The 22562-nt window shown below is 40.4% G+C and overlaps 1 protein-coding gene across 1 annotated transcript in view; it reads right to left on the bottom strand.

Moving 5' to 3' along the window:
- cnih3 (cornichon family AMPA receptor auxiliary protein 3) overlaps positions 1-22562 on the bottom strand; it is a 109963-nt gene that overhangs the window by 17440 nt on the left and 69961 nt on the right. Inside the window, exon 4 of the mRNA XM_079255651.1 lies at positions 1362-1474. Coding sequence (XP_079111777.1) covers positions 1362-1474 — 113 coding nt within the window. The remainder of the gene's footprint in view (positions 1-1361; positions 1475-22562) is intronic.

Below are 22562 nucleotides of genomic sequence, written 5' to 3'. Positions count from 1 at the left end.
GCAGCGCTGCCTTTGTTGTCAAGATAAGAGCCAAGATGATAAATCAGAGGCATGTGTTTCATCTTCCAGTTTAGACATTTACATGCTCCACCATGCAGTTTAATGCAGCGGAGATATACGCAGCCAGACGGGGGGTTGTGATCAAGTTGGTAAAAGCTAAGACAGTAAAGGACGGTTTCTGACACTGGGAACTAACGGTGATTTAAAGGAGGGCTGATACATTAACATGAAAGATGCTCGTAGTGGAAGAGGTTTACATTTTTATCCTTCCTGATTCTGTTATAAAAGATATCAAAGTCATGGCCCTAATTCATCAAGTTTACTTGCCCAAGAGGCGCAGTCCTGGAGTTGGGAGCACAGTGAGATGATGTAGTGAGTATTTACAGCAGCAAGGAGGGGCTGACTCCAACACAACCTCTAAGTCTTATATTTGACAAGCAGAAATAAGACTTTAGTTACACATCCAGTGTGTTCAGTGGTAAAGGTCACTTGTTTGTGCAATCCTTAGATGCAGAGTGTGGATTGGGGACAACAAAATAATTAACTGTGTTGTAAATATAAATGAGCTATAATTAATCAGAAAAAGCAGGAAAAAATGTCAGGAAAAGCTAAATTTCACTGTTAACCAGCTAAAAACTGCGGTTGTTCTACATTCCTCCTTCTTAAAGCAGGAGATTGGATAACTGTCAATCAAAAGGACACGCCTCTAATCATGAAGTTTAAAATGAAATTTCTTCTAAACAGGAGAGTTATAAAATTATTCACTCCCCCACAGTTGTTATGAAGGTAAACCTGACCTATCAAACCTAAAATGTATTTTTATACCAGGCTGTAAACATGTTTATTTCTGCTGTGAAGTTGGTCTTTTTAACATGGGGGTCTATGCGGATTTGCTCTGTTTGTCTGAGCCTCTAGTGGATGAAGAGGGGAACTGCTGGTTTTGGCATTAATTTAACCACCAGAGATTGCTGCTTGGTCTTGCCCAAGGACAATAACCTGTCACATTTAGCATGAAAATAAAATATTGTAAGAGAAGCTGCCATTGAAGTGCACTTAAAGTAGAAAACAAAGTGGGAAGTTCAGTACAAGATCTTCACACAGAAGGATCCAGCGCCTCTCCCCATGTCTCTGGCCTATCAGATTCCAACAAACACCTGACCACAGCTAAGGATCCATGCATCAACCTTCTTCTTCAGGTTGGAAAGACAACCTCTTTCTCTTTATACCTACAAAATTATCGTAAGGTTAGTTAACTCTCCCTTCATTTTATCTTAATCTTAAACCATAGGAAGGGACCCTAACAGCTAACACTCACACACATGCACATACCTTACACATGACTATACAGACTCAATAGTTACCTCCATGTGTTGTAGAAGAGCAGGGGGATGTTGAGTCCCACAGTCAGCCACTCCTGGGCACAAAGGAACATGATGCAAAACAGCCCATGGATGGAATATTCTGGCAGCACCAACTGCAGGACACAGACAGTGTTGGGTTATTCAAGAGTAATTAGCTTTCATGTGAACGCTTGTCTCAGGCTCAGCTTTGATCAGTGGCATAAAATCAATGTGTGACTCTTAACCCTCTGATGCATGAATTATTAGTTTTTAACATGCAATATTTTACTTCGACAGAAACTTTTCTTTGACTTTTTATTGCGTTTATTTATTTGATCTATTTATGTAAATATTTACCATGTATTGTCACATTTATATGACAGAAATATTCTGTGAAAATAGACTTGTGTCATTTTCTTGTCTTGTTTGTTAAACTTTGTAATTACATGTACGTTTATATATCACATATTATGCTATCTGAGTTTTTTCTTCAGTGAGTGGCAGTGTGTTGGGTAACTCTCCTGATGTCCACTGTAGTGACAAAATTGCAAATATACCAATCCTTACTTATGAATATACGAGAAAAACAGCCTTTAAATTTGCGTCCACTGTAGTGGACACGATGCATCAAAGAGTTAATGATGGAACAGCACTCCAGTAAGGTCCAGTTATAATACAATCATCAACATATTCATTTTCTCTCTGGGATTTACATGGTTAATAAATATTTATACTGGACTTGATTTTGATATTGTACTTAAATATCTCATAGTTCCAGATTTTCCAGCTTTCCTCTCAGAATGCAGGTTAACTCGTGGTTCCTACAGGTTCTAAACGTGGAACTGGAAGCAGAAGCTTTAGTTATCAGACGGCGCTCTGTGGAATCAGCTTCCAGTGTGGCTGCAGGTATCAGAACCCTTCGTTAATCACCAGATGCCACATTATCATGTTAATGCTCACTGGTGCAGGGAAACACCTCCAGCATCATCGTTAGCATTCAGACGCATAGCCAAGTTTTTAAAACGGTTAAACGCTCCACTCCAGATTATCGACAGTTGAGCTTCACAGATGGCATTAGACGCTGGCGGCAGGACTCCATCACTGCCGTAATCACTGGAAGGCTTCGTACTCCAGCAGCTTAAGCGATGAAGCTACTTAAGAGGCCGTTTTTGTCCTGATCACACTCAGATGTCTGTATTCTCGTAGTGCTGCATCTCTCTCTCTTTGTTGTTCCACCACTTCTCAACAGAAATGTCTCTTGAGCTGCTTTTATACCCAATGGTGCACCTTGGTTCACTTGAAGTTACTACATTTTCTTTCAGTCAAAGTTTGCTCTCATACGCAGTCAAACCAACAAGACATTTCAAATGACACATTTCTGTATTAGCCAGAAGAAATCAGATTCCTGTAGTGCAGCTTCACAACAAGAAGGTTGCTGGATTCGAGGCTTGGTTGCTGGGAGGTTGGAACAGTGGAGTTTGCATGATCTTTCTGTGTATGCATGGGTTTTTTCTCAGGGTACTACGGCTTCCTCCTCCTGGCTAGAGATTAATAAACTAACATGGTATCTTAATAAGTCTCTGTAGTGATTGTTTGTCTATCGTGTTGGCCCTGTGATGGTGCTCTGTCCAGGGTGGACCTGCCTCTTGTCTGCTAATCGCTGGATTAGGCTCCAACTTGTACTGGCCAGTATAGATCTGACTGCAAGCCATTTCTTTCAGCGATGGTCCTACATGTACAGGTTTTGTACCCAAAATGCTCTTTGCTTTTCCTGCATTTGGTTAAACTTGACTTAATCCACTTTTAGTGAAAACTGCATTTAAACTCTAACAGGGTGTTTGTTAATTTGATGGTTCCCAAATTGGAGGGGGGGGGGGGGGGGGGTTTAGGGTTAGGGTAGGGTTAATAGACTTATAGTTTTGGCTCTGCTTCACATTCTGGTTGTTGATTAAAATGGGGCCCTGCAGAAAAAGTTTGGGAACAACTGTGTGAGCCCTTTAAAGCCCAAACTTGGAACCACTGTGAAGAAAATTCTATTTTGAAGGCTTTATTTGGCCCTTTAACAAAACCTGAAAAAACTTAATTTTGTTTTTGGTATTTTCACCATTTATTAGATCAAAATGATTGTAGTGTAACCTTCTGCTTTCTGGTGTCCACCAGGGGGCATGGTGTTCAACAAGGTTTGGTGTAAGTTTCTACCATAAAGTGATGCAAAAGAAACTGCGAATTATCAAAAGTTTAAGACATTAAAAAGTCCAAATCAGTTAAACAATATATTTATCGTTACTTTTCCTTTGTTGCATTTGTAATGACTTCATGGCGGTAAAACAAAAAAACTTTCCGCCTGAACACGGTAAGACTGTTGTGCTCCATAAGCAGGGCCTCTCGCAAAGTGCCATCACTGCTGATGTTGGGCGCAGTAAGACAGTCATTTTGAATAAAAGATCCTGAGGCTTATAGGACAAAAAATTAAGAACTAGACCCAAGAGCTGAGCCGGAGAATCCAATTGGTTGTCTATGAAGACACAGGCCGATCCTCAACGCAAAGGAGAGTTTTACTGATGCAGACTGGAGCCGGTATAAATAAGACGGCATCTTTGTGAGAGATGGGCTTTAAAGACACGTTACGTAACTCTCTGACCTTGAAACTAAATACTCTGGACTTGTTCAATGACACTGTTTGGACTGAAAAGTGGAGTTAAGTTTTATCTGATGAGAAAACATTTTTAACCTGGATGGTCCTGATCGCTTCCAGCTTTATAGGCATGACAAGATCCCACTGGAGATGATTCCTACATGACACATGGCGGAAGCTCCATCATGGTCTGGACTGCTTTTTCCTTCAGGAAGCAAATGGAACAGCAGGTTGTGCAAAGCGCTCCCTGCTATGCAGGAAGAATTCTTATTGACTGAAGCTCCTTGTCTGCATGGTTCTGTCTGGTTTATTCAACAGGCGCTGTGGTGCACAACAGCCTTCTAAGAACAGGAGTAATGTCACTCCTTTGGACCATCCTGCATGTTCCTCTAATTTAAATCCCATTGTGAATGTTGGGGGATGGATGGCAGGGGTGGCTGACAAGAACAGATGTCAGCTGCAGACAGTAGAAGCCCTTCATGATGCTAACTTCACCACATGGAGCAACATTAAGATTTTATTTAAAAGTTATTTTCAAGGTGTTTTGAAAAAAAAAAAAATCAGTGATTTTTGCAGTCTGCCTTGTCTGTCCCTCTGAGCTTTAGGCATTTGCCCCCAGCCCCTCCTTTATATTTCCATCCGTAAAAGCATTTCTCCAAAACAAACTCTCCTGCTGTTCAGAGCTTGTACGAACATCAGTTGTGGGAAAACATTTGCCACTGAACATCTCCACCGTTCATGTGTGTCTTAACTGGTTGTCCCTCAGGTAAGTACTCAACTTGGAAATCTACTTTCCACTAATGTACATTTTATGAGTGGAATAAATTACGTGAGGTTTTCCTCTGAAACTGGATGCTTCATCACAATGACTGATTTTACAGTTAGGGCAAACCAGATCATCATGGAAAAATCTTTTATATATCAGAGGTAAGTGATGGACTGATGTTGTGTAAAGCCATGGTAACAGAGAAGGGAGGGTCACTGCACCTGTATCACCTGTATCATTTGTCATAAGGTAGTCTTGCCAGAGGATTAACGGATCCCAGTGGATGTTTTTACCCACAGCTCACCCACAGTGTGTGGAGGCAGATTCTCATGGGCCAAACAAATACTGGACAATTATTCTTGTTTTGCTGGCTGTTTAAAAACACATTTTACTGTGAGAAAGGAAATCGTGTGTATATTTTTCTTTTTTTTGTCTTGAGTTTTTCATTTTAACATGACCTGTTTTATATTAGTTTCCACTGTGGCCAGGGTTTAAATTAGCCCACATTTACATCAAGATAGACCGCTAGACTTGGTCCAGTTGGGGACTCGGCTCAGTTGTGGGGGGGTGTATCCATATGGACTGAGATTGTGTTCAAGCTGCACTTTGGTCAAACCAGCCAAACCATTAGAATAACATATCCCCCTTCCCACCAAAGGTGGCGCTGCACTGGTATTTAGCAAAAGAGGGGACAAGACCCTCGGGAAGAAGAAAGATGTTTCCTCCAATTGTGAATTAAACAGAGCAAAAAACTATCGCTGTTTTTTTTTTTTTTTTAAATTTTGTCTTGTGCAACTATACTGCAGAAATACACAGCAATAATGGACGCAGTAGGAACATCAGATGAGGCAGAGGAGCTTTAACACCATTGCTACCCCCAATGCAGTCAGTAAGTCAGTCATTTTTCTTCTTGTCCAATTAGGGGCTCCGGGACGCCTAAGGGCGAGAGGCAGGGTACACCCTGGATAGGTCGCGGGTCAACAACCCAACACATTGCAACGCCAAATGTAGGAAGTGACTTTTTTGTAGTCCTGTAACCCATCCTGTACTGAAACAGACTTTTTTGATCCAAATCAGAATTCGTTTGGTGTATTCACATTTCCCCAAAGTGGACTTTTTGAGCAAACGGACTGGGATTTGAATATAAAAAGGCTGATTTGAATGTCCCCCAGAGGCTTTTGGGGGGGAAGGCATTCTTAGTGCATGTAGGTTTGACATTTACACATGTAGCACAAACTTCATGGAGGGGAAACAAATAAACGAAACAAAACCACATAAACACAAGACCAGGCAAGATAAGTTGGGGGTATGTGTAGTAACCTACATGGTGCAGCTCATACTCCTCTCATTTTCTTCATAACAAGTTGGCCTAAGTGTGGTGTAGATGTGGCGGCCAGAGGGGGCGGGGTTTCGGTAGGGTAGGAGACGACCTGGCCATGTGCCGTGTGGCGGCCTACCATTGGGCTCCACTGTGAGTTGCTGCAGGTGGGGAAAAGGATGCAGAGCTGCCTCAGATCCAGTATTATGTTTTTCTTTTCTTTCCTGTTCTTTGCTTTGTTAACCCTATTTTCTGATTTTAGTAGTTTCACATTTGATTTTATTCTTTATTATTATGGTATTTATGTCATATTCTGCTTATAATTGATGGACTGGACGGAAGAGACAGCAAAAAAGAAAAATGTGGAGAAAAAAAACGGAAACAGCGAGACTGAAGCAAAATCACTGCATTGTTAAAACTCCAGCAGCAACTACGAGTTCTTGGATCATTGTGGGAAAAGTTAACGGTTCACACTGGGAGCTGAGAGAGTTAAAATGGGGCTCAACGTGTAAGCTTCATCTGATTCTGCAGACGGTTGGTTGTAGTTCATGGATAGCCTCTACATACTGTGAAAATTCTTACGTAGCTCTGAGGATAGATGCTAAATGGTGTGTTTGCGACGTATTCGTTTGTGTGCTGGGGTCTTTGATCCTCACCTGAGTTGTAGTTGGTGAAATTCTGCCACAAAATAAACGTGAACAGATTTAATGAGGGTTTTGTGTCACTGCTGCTAATGCTAATGCTAATGTTGCATTTTGTATCAAGACTTAACATGTTTTTCTCTTTGAGACTTAAATTAATCTGATTTGTTTTAATGTCTCTCACATTCAGACAGCTGAAAACACTGAAAATGATCTGCGGTATGTACCACATGTTGCTTCACTGTCACAGAGTTCAGAATCCTTACACTTGAATGTAGCATAAAGTCATGCATATAACCGGTGATGTCCATCTAAGTACGCTTTACTGCTCTTAGATTAAGCAGATTGAGTGGCGAAAGTTGTTTGTCTCTACAAATGCTCTCTGAAATGTAGAGCAGCTTTTCACAGCTGTTGTTAATATAATTCACAAAGAAAGCCACTTCACTATGCATGTATATTTAATAAAGTACAGGGCGAAGCATTATGTTGCCATACTGGATCTCCTGGCGTTGAAATTTACTGTATATGCTGCTATAAAGAGGCAATGTTCCATATGCATTATTCAGGCAGCTGCATGCCTGCTAATAAGAAAAAAAAAACATCTTATGTAAATACAGTTGAACTGCATGATTATTGAAAAATGCAGCTACCACTAAACTGAAATACATGAATTTGTTTCCATGAATAAACCAGAGAAGCTGTGTGCAACATCTCCGTTTGCATGCATTGCAGGAAAAATAATACACTCCCTTCTAGAAAAATGACAAAAGTCTCATTAAAATACAAATCCTGATGCGGAGCTTAATGCCTCTTCCTTTGTTCAAATACTTACAGCCTCAGATGAGGGTCTATGCTCCATTTACCAAACAAGCACGCGGCTCCAAGGAGGACATAAAGGCTTTGTGACCACAACTCGCCAGAGAAAAACATTTTAATCAATATTAAATAAGAATAGAGATACTCCAGTGAATAAATAATCCTGAATAAATAAAAATCTATATAAATTAAAAACCTATAAAATTGGAAACAGAACAATGTGGACTTGCAGAAGAACAAAGTGACCATCAGTGTGAGGAAAGACCGATCTATCTATCTATCTATCTATCTACAGTTCCTCTAGCGTGTATTCCCAGGGGTCTCCTCCCTTAGGAGCACGGCTGGAACACCTTCCCAGGGAGGGGTTGTCGAGGAATTAACATTAATCTGTCTTTATCAGAATGAAAGGTGAAAGTCCGGAGCGGGACTCTGGACCAGACACGGCCTGAATCAGGAGCTCAGACATGCATCTGAACACACCAGAAATGAAGCGAAGAGTCTGATCAGATGCTTTAGGGTAAATGTCATCACAATAGTCGTACAACATAGACTACAGAAGAAATACAAAGACAGAACCCCCCATCAACCCCAACTCTGCACAGCCTTTTAGACTCTGGAAGAACCCCTCTTCTCCCGGTTTCCTTGGCAACCACACAATAGACAATAGAGTGAGTGTTACACAGAAGATACACACATTTTCCAGATGAGACTTTCTGTTTTGAAGCAACATATCTCTGTCACGGTGGCTGTAGGGAGGTGGACCCAAATGCAGGAGTCGGGAAGCCGGTATGCAGAAATCAGACATCACTTTAATCCAAGACAAAGTGAGGGCCAAAACCAACAAATGAACCAGCAACACAAGACAAGAAGTGAGGGGTATAAATACACAGACCACAATGAGACAGGTGAAGTAATTAACAAAATGAAACCAGGTGAACTCAATAACAGGAAATCAATGAAGCTAAACAAGAACCGAGGGAACTAAACAGGAAAACTACAAAATAAAACAGGAACCCTGAAAACAAAGCAAAGGGAAAAAACCAAATCCTGACAGTCTCATGAGCTCGGACTGATTTTTACCAGACTTGTTTCTAAACTGCTTTCATCTGGCTACTAACAGCCACACTGTGCCTTTTACACGGTCATTTCATCGAGCTGTTAAAGGTCAGCAGTGGTATCCAGGTCCAGGAGACATCCTAACCAGATCCCTGAGCCACCTCATCCGGATCGTGTGGATGTGGAGGAGCAGTTCTTCCAGGATGGCCAAGCTCTGAGGGAAAGGCGGCCATCCTTCTGAGGAAACTCCTTTTAAAGGCTTTCATTCACGAATCAGTTCGTTTGGTTCCTTCCAACAGCTGGAGTGGCTTTTCAGGAGTCCTCTCCAGGACCTGGAACATCCGTACCAGGGAATATATCTGCAGGAACTTTCATTTCTGACAACTTATTTATTCTCTGCTTTTTTTATTCCTACACATTAAGTGAAACAGTGACGAGTAAAACTGAAAAGTTTCTGTGAGTTGGCCCAGTGACGGACTGCAGACCTGTCCAGGTGTACCCGCCTCTCGCCCAATGACTGCTGGAATGGACTCCAGCTTCCCGCTACGCTGAATTTGACAAAGCGGTTTGGAAAATGAACGAATGATTGAATGATTTTAAAACTGTTCATACACGGTAATCATTCTACTGAAGCGATTAAAACCTCTGCTGTGGAAATGAACTCTTATGACCGTCTAACATGGTTGACTTACCAAAGAAAAAAACAAAAACAAAAAAACCAACACAGGCTGCTTTGAACTTTTATTCAACTATTTGCATTTATGCAGAAAGAATCTGACTGATGGCGTGTTATTTACATCAGGTCCGCTGGACAGTCAGCATGTCTGTGTGAACAGCTGTGTTACAGTTTGCTTTTAATCAGCATCTAAATAAACTGTGAACAGTTGCCAGTGTTACTTTTTGCCTTCATAAACAAACTGAGTACTTCTCAGTCCAATGTTTCCAGATATTGAATTCCATCCCAGCGGCTGTGTCGCTGAGATATGACAAAACGCAAACATGCGGAATAAAAAACAACAGAAAAACAGAACTTTTGTGAAGTTATTTTACGTTTATGTTGGATCATACTGATGATGTTTCCATGAGAAAGTCATCATCATCATCATCAGCAGCAAATCCTCTGGAGCCGTGTGTGTGTGTTTACTGGGACCCATCTGGGACTGTGCATGGCTGCGACTGGAGATCTGTTAAGCTAGCTGGGGGCCTGAGGGCCACCCTTACAACCATCTGATCCACCCATCCTATTCATCTAGAAATTTCCCCACGATGCGCCCAGGCAGCTCCAGCGACGACAATACTAAATGTAAACACGTCTGTTAGGGTTCAGACATGTAATCAGCCTGCAGAAATATCTCTGAACAAACTCCTTCATGAGAAGAACACGAGACGAGCGCATCAGGAAGGCAGATCTTTACCTGATGCTTTCAGACAAAGCGCTTACAGCTCTCTGGGGTCGACACGCTGAAATCTGCTGAGTTGGTAAAGAGACGTACTCCAGTTAGCTGGACAAAACTGGTGAAGCCAGATCATTACAGCTGGAACGTCACACTTCATCTCCTCCTGTTAATCCAGACTTAAACATGACGTGTCTGGATTTCTCAGACTGTGTTCACACATAGTCAGGTTTCTGTAATCTCCAATATCTTCCCCCCTCTGGTCAGTAAACAAAATGAAATCAAACAACCTTGATTTCTGAAAACAAATTCATCTGCATCTATCTGCATCAGCGCGTTGTTACACACATCCATCAGCATATCAAACCTTTAGGCAGCAGTAGGGACGCTAATCCCATCCAATCAGAATAACCTTCCATCTCATGACGTCACACTAAACACGCCTCTAACATGATCTGGTGAGGTGGTGGAAAATAACGGTCCTTCATCTCGTCCTTCGCCTTCGGTCGTCTATGTGGAGCGGTACTGATGGCAGTGTAAAAACACACACAACGCATCCTGACAACGGGATAACCTCAACACACTTCTGAGGACGTCCATTCTGTTGGAAACAACATGGACGTCTCATGTTATTTTCTGTTGCAGGCGGTGACGTTTCAAAACCTAAAACCCGTTTATATATGTCAATAATCCGACGTGCAAACAGACTATTCATACATCTGCACTTTGGTCGGAGGTTTTTTAAAGAATCCTTTTTGACTGCATAAATCTGTGTGTTGGTGTGGAAAAACGGCCAAACTGGAGAAAAAAATCTTCGATTTGTGCGATACCTGCTATGTGTGGACAAGGCCTTAGACCTGGCAGCCAAAATGGGAAATGAGCTCTCCTCGCGTGTATAACTGGCTCCCAGTAAATCACAACTCACAACACAGTTTTATTTCTTGGCATTATTTCTCTCAGCGTTTTTTCCGTTCTGCTCCATCTTCATCTTTTTATTACTTTTAGTCTTTTAAATGTTTTTTGCCCTAATTTCTTTTAGTGTATTCTAATCTTTTAATCCTTTAAGCGTATTTCGGTGTTTTAATTACTTTAGTGTCTTTCACATGAAGACGTTTTGATGTCTTTTGTTGTAATTTGGGGTGCAGAATTCCTGGCTATGAGTGGAGGAGAAACCACAAGATACAAACATCATGATGTTTCATAAAGGACTCGCTTTGACCAAAATTTGAACAATTTGCAGGTTTTTATTAGTCTAAAAAGATTCAGGAGGGAATTGTGAATGTTGGACAACGGACTGGCAAATGCTTTGGAGAAACAGGTGTGTGATTATCTGTTTGATCAGGTGCAGCTGTGGTTGGAGAGGGAGGATAAACTGAGCAAGGGCAGGTGGAGCCAAATGGCAACCTCCAGCCTATGCAGTGTGCCAAAAACTGCAGTTCTCCCCTCATCCACTAGGGGCTCAGACAAACAGAGATAATCTCCATAAAAAGACCAACTTCGCAGCAGAAATAAAGATGTTTACAACCTGGTACAAAAATCCATTTTAGGTTTAATAGGTCAGGTTTACCTTCATGATCAGTCAGACCTGAGATTGTTTACATTAAAGCTGAAGCTCTGGTTAAAGAGCAGCCAAAAGTGTGCAGCCCTGAACTTTGTATGGACTCGGGATGTGAAATGTCCAGATATGTCATGTTGTCTTTTTTTTCTTCTTCTTATATGTGTACTATTTTATGATGAATTTTTTCATTAATCTTGTGTTTTTTACTGCACTAACACCTTGAAAAGCCTAACCAGGGCCATAAATTAGCCTGCAGCTATGAGCCTTATGTACATGGCATCGGCCACCTAGGTGGCAATGTATTCTTGTACTGTCCATGCCAAATAAACAAATAAATAAATAAAAATAAAAATGATAACTGTGGGGGGGTGAGTGAATTGTTTTCTAACTCCCCCCTTTAGAAGTAATTTCATATCAATATTTGGCATAATTAGGGGCGTGTCCTTTTGACTGACAGGTAAATGAGATCCCGTTTCAAGAAGGAGGAATGTAGAACAACAGCGGTTTTTAGCCGGTTAACAGCAGTAGCTTAGCCTTAGCCCGCTTACCTCCGTTAGCTAGTTAGCTCCTGTTAGCTTGTTTAGCTCTCAGCTACAGGCAGGTTGGAGTTCGCTCAATGTCAGTCATCCACACCCACGTTCACAGACCCCTCTTAGCTCCACCTCTTTGCCCATTTTTGTCTTTAGGTTAAAAACATTTCTTTTCTCAGGCATCTACATGAAATCTGCTTGCTAACGTTTAACTGATTTTTTACTTTAACTTTTTAATTCAATTTATGATTTTACTGTTATTTTTTCTATTTGTTGTTGTCTATTATGCTTGTTTACACCATCTGTCATGTTTTCAAGGTTCAGGTAAAGGTTCTATAAGAATCAACTTGCCTTGAAAGGTCCAAGATATAATTACTTGATTTGATTGTAATTTAAATACTTAACATGAGCAGAACCTGAAAAACTATGATTGCACAAACACACACGCGGCAAAATCATTTGTTGCTGTATAATAATGCATAAATGCTGTATGTCATGTCCTCATTTCAGAAATATTCTTGCTAAAAAGAACAACTGATGCAGAAACATGCACAGACCCTACCATGTTACTGTCATCTTCGTCATATAAGTATATATTTCCCATACATCCACGTGTCTCAAAAGTTTGCAGATATGGTTTTTATTCATTAATTTATTATCCTAACTGCTTAATCTAATGAAGGGATGCGGGGAATCTGGAGCCCATCCCAGCAGTCTTTGGGCGAAAGGCAGAGTGCACCCTGGACAGCTCGCCAGTCCTTCGCAGGGCCAAGATATCCTTTTTATAATAGAAATTTAATAGTTTTCTTTAACTATTTAATTTAAATAAACATGCAGAAGATGAGCATTATTTACCTATTAACACATATCTTTAATACAAATCTTTAAGGTAGGTAAGTAAGTAAAACTGTAAAATACAATATTATAGTTTACAATATCCCAGTACTTTTTTTTTGGAAACAAAAGAGAAAACCTCTATTTATGCTTTAGCTATTGTTTTAACAGGTAAACTTGCAGTTTGTCTTTTGGACAGTACTCCCATCTGTTTTCCATCACAACGATGCCTCCAGTTGTATCTTATTCCAGCACTGACTGCTAGAAATGTATAAAAAGCAACCAAATTAAGATCCTACTTGTTTAAACTGTCTTAAAATACTTTATTCTGATTCAACACAAACAAAAATCTGCAGATTTCTGTATAAAATAACACCGATCACCCTTTGACAAAAGAAAGAGAACCCTTCCATCATGCATCATCTGTGCCTCTCAGGAAAAGCGAGCTTGTTCGCTTCCTCTGGCTCCTTCTCCCTCTCATTATCCCGGTGCAGCAAACAGCTTCCAGGCCTCAAACTGCAAATCCCCATCTAACCCAGTAAATGAGAATTCCTGCCCACGCTCCTTTCAGGACCCAAGTGGAACCTGACAGTTCTGCTGCAACTTGTCCCAAACCTCTTCAGGTCCAATTAGCAAAGCCACCCACTGTGGACCGCGTTCACTCACAGCTGAAAGGAAGCAGGAGAGCTTTCAAATGTGACTTCTCAGTGCGTTTCGCTCCGAGGGACGCAGGCCGTGAATGCCAGGTCAACGAGCAACACTCAGAGCTAATGAGAGACAGAAAGTGAGGATAAAAGAGATGACACCAGACACAGGAAAATATGCAGCTGAGGAAGCGCAACACTCTGCATCTCATCCCACTTAAGGTGACACCTGGGCTGTCATCCACATGACTGTGCAGCACTCAGAGCAGCGGTGGGCAGAACAGCAGAAATACAGAGATTTCTGCAGCGACTCCTAGACTTTGATTTGGTTGACTGGCGCTCCTGAAGGGACAGCCTGGTTCCAAACGTTTAGACAGATGAGTGGAAAACGGCTGCATTCATGTTCCTGTCTCCGTATTTGTTCATTCTGACGTTTCAGTCTGGTGATGTTTGGAAAGAAAAGGCCTGTAACAAGGAGGGAGGCAGAGCCGAGGAAGCGATGGAAGAGCGTACATCATTACTTCAGCTCTGACCAAGTGGCTCAAAACTCTTTTACATGTTTCTCATTTGATCAAGATAAATCCAGTACATGATGCACATTCATCTGGGGTGACAGTGGGAAGAAAAAACTTAAAGTAGAACCGAAGGACAGCCATCTGGGTCAACCGGTTGGGGTTGCACTGCATGGTATGTGCACCCAAGCCCAGCTGCTCGAGCTTGTTTCCTCACCTGTTGACCTTCAAGTGTAGATTGAAATAGTTAGAGTATCAACTCGTCAGTTGTAATTAACCAGTGAATGGACAAGTCGTCACGAAGAGTCATTCTCCCGCATCCATCTGGCAGACTGTTCAGATGCAAAAGACACTAATTCTTCAGACTTTGAAAGCTATTATTCAAATAAATCTCCTTCAGGATTTGGGGCATGCAAATGAGGAGAAAACTGTGAAGCTGCAGACCTGGAGCTAATTTAATTTGAAACAGGATCTTCAGAGTAAGCCTTAAATTTGGTGTAAAAAGCGAAAGTGCGTGGTAATGGCTTCAGCATCTTTATTTTATACAATAAGCATTGATCAGTTAAAGAGATCATGGTATTTTTTTTATCTGTTTTCTGGCTTAAAACAACGTCTTATCATCTTAAATGTCACTTGAAGCAGAACAATTGACATGTTTTATCCAGTAATCGCTTGTTCTTTAACTCTTAATCCATTTAAACCCCAATTTTTCCCTGCAAAATAAATCCATGAATTTCATTTTCTAGCCATTCCTAACACATATGTGTGAATTATTTTCATTTCATGTTGGTTATGTTAATAAAAAAATAAGTTCATTTTGCTGCAAGTGGGAAGTTGCATTGACAAACTTGACACAGATTTGTCAGTTTAACATCCAGAATGGTCATCTTCACGTTACCATTCAGAAGTCTCAGCTTCTGCCTCCATACTGTCTTTGCTCTCTGAGCATTTTGAATTGAGTGGGACAAAATAAACACAATATAAATATAGCAAACCAATACAGTTATGCTAGTTATCCAACATAACTTCCTCAATAATAATTTAATAATCAATGACAAACTGAATTGGAAACCACATGTAAGCTATAAGACATAGATATCCAAATCAATTGCAATATTACCATCAATTCAGATTCATTGTATACCTTGTACTGTTCTGTATTACTCCCATAACAAACACACAACCAGTATACACGATCCCCACAAGAGAAATAAGAACTGCATGCAATGCTCCGTACAGACAACCATAAAGCAAATCCAGAGGTCTAGTCCATTTTGACATATCACAATCCATGTACTCAGTAATTCATCAAATAGCAACACAAAGTATCCGGAGGGTGTTTCAGGCTAGGGAAAGTACACACATTACAAGATACAAGGTACGTAGTACAAGCTGTCTACAGTGAGAACGAACACAACATATTGTTGTGCTGTAACCATGGGAACTACTGATATTAAATGATATATGACATAAATACAGAACAGAAAACAGTTTTATGTACTATGTATGTATTTATGTACTGTAAACATGTGTGTATATGTGTTTTTATTTGTATGTGGAATCATTACAGAAAGAGGTGAAGAATCCATCCATCCATTCCTCTATTCCATCCATCATTACCATCCATCCATCCATCCATCCATCATTACCATCCATCCATCCATCCATCCATCCATACATCCATCCATACATCCATCATTACCATCCATCCATCCATCCATCATTACCATCCATACGTTCATTCATCATCCATGCGTCCATCATCAATCCCTCCATCCATACATCATTACCATCCATCCATCCATCCATACATTCATCCATCATCTATGCATCCATCAATCCATCCATCCATACATCATTACCATCCATCCATCCATCCATCCATTTATCCATCCATTCATCCATCATTACCATCCATACATTCATCCATCATCCATCCATCCATCAATCCATCCATCCATACATCATTACCATCCATCCATCCATCATTACCATCCATCCATCCATCCATCCATCCATCATTACCATCCATACATTACCATCATCCATCCATTCCTCTGTTATCCATCCATCTATCCATCCATCCATCCATTCCTCGATTATCCATCCATCCATCCATCCATCCATCATGATGAAAGACAGCTGTTGTGTAAACTGTTGTCCAGAAAGTGACAGACCATCAGCTGGACTGTTTTGTTTCATAAAAGTTGCGAATGTTCTACATTTTTCTGCGTCCTTTTTATTCTGCTACCTGCGGTGGTGGATTACGATGTGATTTTGATTTGTTTTGTCCGGTTTTATGTTACTTTTGCATGTGACAAATAAACTGTCAATCAAACAAAACACTTTCGAATACTGACGTTACTGAAATGAAGTAATTAGTAACAGTTACTAGTTACTTTCTTTAAAAAGTACCTACTTTGTTGATGACTTGCATCATAAAGTAATGTTTTACTGTTAAAGTAGCTTCTTAGTTACTTTTTAAGGCATTTAAGATCGATGTCACAATGTTGTGTGTGTTTGTGGGTACCATTACTGGACATGGTAACCAAGGCAACCGGGCTGTGGGTGTTTCCCACCTTGCATCCAGGGGTTATTGCCTTGCTTTAGACAGCACTGAGGGAATCAGTACAGCTTCAAGCAGCGAGCAGAGGAAGCAACTTACTTTACAGGCCAGTTTTATTCATGCACTGTTCTGGATCCCTGCATGTCACAGTGCAAGTGTTTCCTATCGGGGGGATGAGAGTGTGTAAAACACTCTGCAAGCATTGTGGATCATTTGTGAATGTGAGAGATGATCCTTTGTGCTGACCTGCATGCAGCTCTCTGCTCGCTCCCTGCTGTTGGGGAAATGCACTGACACATGCAGTCGTTACATCAACAGCATACGGAAACTTGTTTGCGATTCACAAAGACTTGTAAAAGAGAAAAGCAGCTCTGCGACATTATTTCTGCTTTATGTGGAGCAGGGATGTCAAGCACACGGGTCGGAGGCAAAACCAGAGAGTCCAATCTGGCCTGCAGGATAAACTTTGCTCAAAGGGAATGGGTCAATCTGGCATTGCAGCGCCATGAACGTCCTGAACTGGTTCTCCCCTCCACCTGGCAGTACTGGCCTGGCAGCGTTTCCTTCTTGATCTGAACCAGCGTGTGGCGGTTCAGCTGGGAGAGCTGGTCCAGAGCCTGGTGGACCGAGCCGAACTTGCGCTTTGGACATTCAGTGCAGCGACATCAACCCTTGTAAACACCGCAACAGGCCATCTTCTAGTTACAGCTGGAGATAAATTCTGCTTCAGGATGTTTCCTCTTAACTTGGTGCTGTCGTAGTGGGAGGAGCTAAACTTCTCCACCATCTGAGTCTTCCTCATCCATCAGTCGGAGCTTTTCCTGCATTTACTCCCCTGCTTGTGTTCATTACGTCTGCCAAGGTGTCGGTTATGTTTTCTCTGTCTGTCCATGTGTGTGTGTGTGTGTGTGTCTGTCTGTCAGCAGCACAATGAAAAATGTTATAGATGAGTTTTCATATTTTCAGAAAATCTCAGAAATGGAATAAAAGACATGTGATTAAACTTTGGGTAGATCCGGTTCACGTCTGGACTTCTTTTAAAAAAAAAAGGCTTAATTGGATAATTATACCCTTAAAGCATCTAACTCAAAAATATTGTCCACAATCACTGAAAAAAACAGACAATGGCCTTGCAGAGCGATGAGCTCACTGAGCACTTCTAATTATTTTTATAGAGATTCTAAATCACAAGACCATGAAATATTGCTGCAGATTTGCAGTAATTTTAATTTATTTTATTTTTACCAAACAGAAAAACGATGCTGCAATGCAGAGGTACTGCCTCTGGTCCTACAGGGTCTGCAGTCCAGCAAGTTTTCCATGCATCCCATTGCAGCTCCCGCAAATGAATGCGTCTTTGTGCAGAAACCTGATTGGTTGTTAGATCCATTTCATTTGATTCAGGTGTGTTGAAGCAGGAAAACATGGAAAACCCTGCTTGATCACGGCCCTCGTAGGACTGAAATGAACATGTCATCTGTAATACTGAACATAATATTTCCTGAAATGTGAAAAGTAAAGTGTAGTTTCTAATAACTTCTTATTAGCAGATCAGTGTTTATATCATTTAAGCTGCATCCAACCTGCTCTCACACGCGGGTAAAAATAAACTGATCCGCTATAATAATAATCCCCCTGAGAACTATGAGCAGCATTATTCTTCCTACCCTGCCATGCTCCAACAGGTACCGCTCACCTAAACATAGTGACTATGCACACACATCTCGCCATGGCAACAGCGTTCCTGACAGCAGCAGCCTCTCACACTTCAAAAACTGCTAAGTAACCCTCAGGACCCTGAGGATCAGCTGCTAGCGTCTAATTGCCAAATACCACAGGAGACCCTGGAGGTCCTTTGTTCCCGATCCAAAGGGGAAACACTGTTTTGGCTCCACAAATATTAATGCAGGTGGTTTTAAGTTGTGCCATAAACTTGCATCATGCTATGGTTCTGCTGTTTAAAACACAATACGAAGGAGAGACTCAGAGTTTATAAACATTACATAAAAAGAACATTTGGAGATTAAAACTGTTCGCATTGAACTAAATCCTGGCAGACATGCAGCGAGCCCGCTGCAGATGAAACCCACAGATGCACAGAGGTGTCCATGCCAAGCAGGAAACATATGGTCCTCTCCTCCAGTCCGCCACATTCAGCTTCATCACAGTTTGCCCCACCTCATTTATTTAGCTTTCCCACTGGATGAAGCTCTCCATGTTCACACACACACACACACACACACACACACACACACACACACACACACACACACACACACAAACACACACCTTTAACATAAATCTAGCTTGGCAAAAGAAATAGATCTCCATGTTTAAAGACGTTCGTATGATTCATATCAGTCTGAGAGACCAAAGGGTCCACATGTTTCCTTTAGATCAGGATTCTCCCACTCTGGTCCTCATCAGTGTTTTCCTGCTGCGACACGCCTGACCCAAATCTACAGCTCGTTAACAGGCAGGTGCAGCAGATAATAAGTTGTTTCCATTTGAATCAAGTGTGTTGTAGCAGGGAACCTGTGATGGCTGTGTCTACAGCCACACGTGGGTAATATCAAAATGCATCACACATACTTATTTATTTTCTTCAACCAGAATTTAATTTGTAGAGCAATATTTTTGTTAGACATTACTTTCATGTAGCATCACAACTATTCTGAAAAAGCGCGCATTTTAGTTTATGTTGTGACGGTATAATAGTTTAGTTTCTTTCGTTTCAGTGGCTCCAGTCCCTTGGCTGTGAACCAGCAGGTGGCCTCGGGGTGGAGCCAGATAATTGGACCAAACCAGTGGCAGAAATGGGAGGGGGGGATTTAGGGTTTTCTTTTGTTCATTTAGTTAGGTTTTTGTGTGTCCTCCCCTTTGTCTGGTTTTGTTTGGGCTGATCAGCCACTATTTAAGTTTCCCCTTGTGTGTTATTTGTTAAGTCAGTTTGTTTCATTTTGTTATTGAGTTACTTCTGTTATAATTTCTTTGATTATAGTTTTGTTAAGTTGACTTCTTTTATAGGCCTGATTTATTCATTTATGTTAAAACCACTTTTTCCTTTTTGGGTAAAAAAAAAACCCAACAAAAAACTGTTTGTTTTTTTTTACTTTAAACCTGTGCCTGACTGTTCTTCACTGCTTGGCCCATCACAGAACCACTAGAACCTGCAGGATGGTAGCTCACGAGGACCGGAGTTGGACACCGCAACACGAGGAGGCTTCAAGGTGGAAACTCAGCTATTCTTCACCACGTTGCAGTTTAGTAAGAAGTTAAACAGAATTAAACTTCTTAGATTATTTTTATTCTGCAGAAACAGAACATTAAGTTTAATTTTGCCATTTCAAAGCAGGCAGGAGTAAAGTTTCCTTAACAGCAGCAATGTTGCTCACAACTGGCAACTAAATCTTTACGCACCAGTTTTATCAAACCTTTCCTCAAAGCTAACCTTTCAGACCAGGACTGTTCAGATTCACACCAGGTTGTGTGATAGTTTAAAAAGAATCTTAAGATGGCTCTGTGATGGACTGGCGACCTGTCCAGGTGTACCTGCCTCTCGCCCAATGGTTGTTGGGAAAGACTCCAGCTAACCACGACCCTGAACTGGTCTAACCGGTTAAGAAACTGGAAGGATGGAAGAATGTTAGGGCTTCACAGTGGGAGAGAATTACTGACAGCTGTGGATGAAGATTTAGTTAATCTGATTACTGTCAGAGAAATAATCACAATTTTACAATGATCACCATTTCTCACCACTCTAAGTGTGTAAAACCACATTAACAATCATTATAGATGTTTAAATTTTCTGTATTTCTGTCTTTTGATGCAAACAAGACAAACCAAGTATCCAAGTCAAACTAACTCCTTTCTGCTCTGTAAGAAATAAATAAATCTCTCATATTAACTTTGGAAAAACGGCTACATGACCCCCACCTGGAACTGGAAAGTTTCTTGCTGGAAACTACGTAATTAAAATGGTTTTAAATACATAAACTGAGTAGAGACATCAGAAAAAACATGAAGCTAGCTTGGACTCCCAGCTGTCCTCCAGCAGAGTTGCTGCTGTTAGCGACATGAATAATACTGCAAAGGTGGAAAATAAACAGCACCACACATCTGTAACTAAAAGTTATATCTTCTACAGCCTACTGCAAACAGACAACTAAAAGGCATTAAGATCATGCTGAATTATCATGTTTGAACAGCAAAACTATCTGGGAAAAAAGTAACGTTCGGTAATCGCTGTTGAAGAAGTCACATTGTGCTGCAGCTCCAGTCAGTCATAAATGAACAAAGTTAGTTTCCTCACAGTAAAAAAGATTGAATCTGAAACATTAGATGTTCTTCAGGGTTGCTTTTAACTTACTGTCATCGTGATTTTATCCGTGTTCAGCTTTGTATGGCACCTGGTGAGGGCAAAGCCCCCCTTGTATTTAAATCCTAGAGACGCCCCTGCTCACAGTGGCGTTCTTTCACCAACCCTCTCAGACCATCGTCATAAACCAGCTTGCTGAGGTTACCAAACTTTCTCATGCAGTAAAGTTATGGAAAGGTTTTCATAATGAGTTGGTTCACAACAAACATTGAATGGTCAGACGAAAAATCAGCGGCCTGGTCTGCTGGATGTGAGAGATTAGTAACCTGGACAGTATGCGCCGCTTTTAATAGTTCCGTTTTTTTTTTAATCAAGCTATGATGCAGCAGTCAGAGGAAGTAAGTTTAAGTCTGAATAAATCTAAAGTTCCCTTCAGTCTGTTATTTAGAAGATATAAGGACAGCAGAACTATTTGAGAGAACTGCCTGCGCTGATTGCAGAGCTGCTGAGAGACCACTTTCCTATAAGCTGGGACATCAAAGAGGGCTCTTATTCAGCTGAAATAAACTAAGCTCCCTACAGCATTCAGCAGTTCTCCGCAGATGCCCTTTCACCCTTAGGCCAAGAATGATAGGCATGAAATTGGAATAGTCTTCTTTCTCCAACTGGGTTGATGAAATTCTTCTTCCACATGAGCTGGGGAAGACAGCTGCTCAAAGCCTCAGAGAAAGCCTGAGAGACCCAGTGGAGTTCTGCCATGGCGACAAAAGCTGGGCTGTGTTTAGCAGAAGAAAGAAACGATTCGGACAGACTGGACAGAATCAAGTATCTGCTGATGGGTGTGAAAATATCGCTACATGGATCCAGTTACCAATACAGCTTTCATGTTTAAAATATTAACGAGGAAATCCTTGCTAATGTTATATACCGTCAAACATAAGCCTTCACACACACACACACACACACACAGGTTTATAAAGAGTTATGTTTATCTTTTGATGTGCATAAACTGTTGTTTTTATTGTATAAAAAATATTTCTGCTGATTTTTGCATGAAAAGGGCTTCATACATGAAATTTGATTTGGTTTGGTATTTAAATAGAATAACTAGAAGGAAGAGGATTTCTCTGAAAATAAGATGAGATCTCAAAGCTATAGTTGCTCTCTTTTATATGTATATATGTGTATATATATATGTATATATATATATATATATATGTATATATGTATATATATATATATATATGTATATATATATATATGTATATATATATATATATAAATATGTATATATGTATATATATGTATATATGTATATGTATATATATATATATATAAATATGTATATATGTATATATATGTATATATGTATATGTATATATATATATATATATGTATATATGTATATATATATGTATATATGTATATATATATGTATATATATATATATGTATATATGTATATATGTATATATATATGTATATATGTATATATGTATGTATGTATGTATATATGTATGTATGTATGTATATATGTATGTATGTATGTATATATGTATATATGTATGTATATATGTATATATGTATGTATATATGTATGTATGTATGTATATATGTATGTATGTATGTATGTAT

This window comes from Telmatherina bonti (assembly GCF_933228915.1).
Source record: "Telmatherina bonti genome assembly, chromosome: 16".
Classification (NCBI taxonomy): domain Eukaryota; kingdom Metazoa; phylum Chordata; class Actinopteri; order Atheriniformes; family Telmatherinidae; genus Telmatherina; species Telmatherina bonti.
Note: the sequence above shows the minus strand (reverse complement) of the source record. Positions and strands in the feature narration are given on the sequence as shown.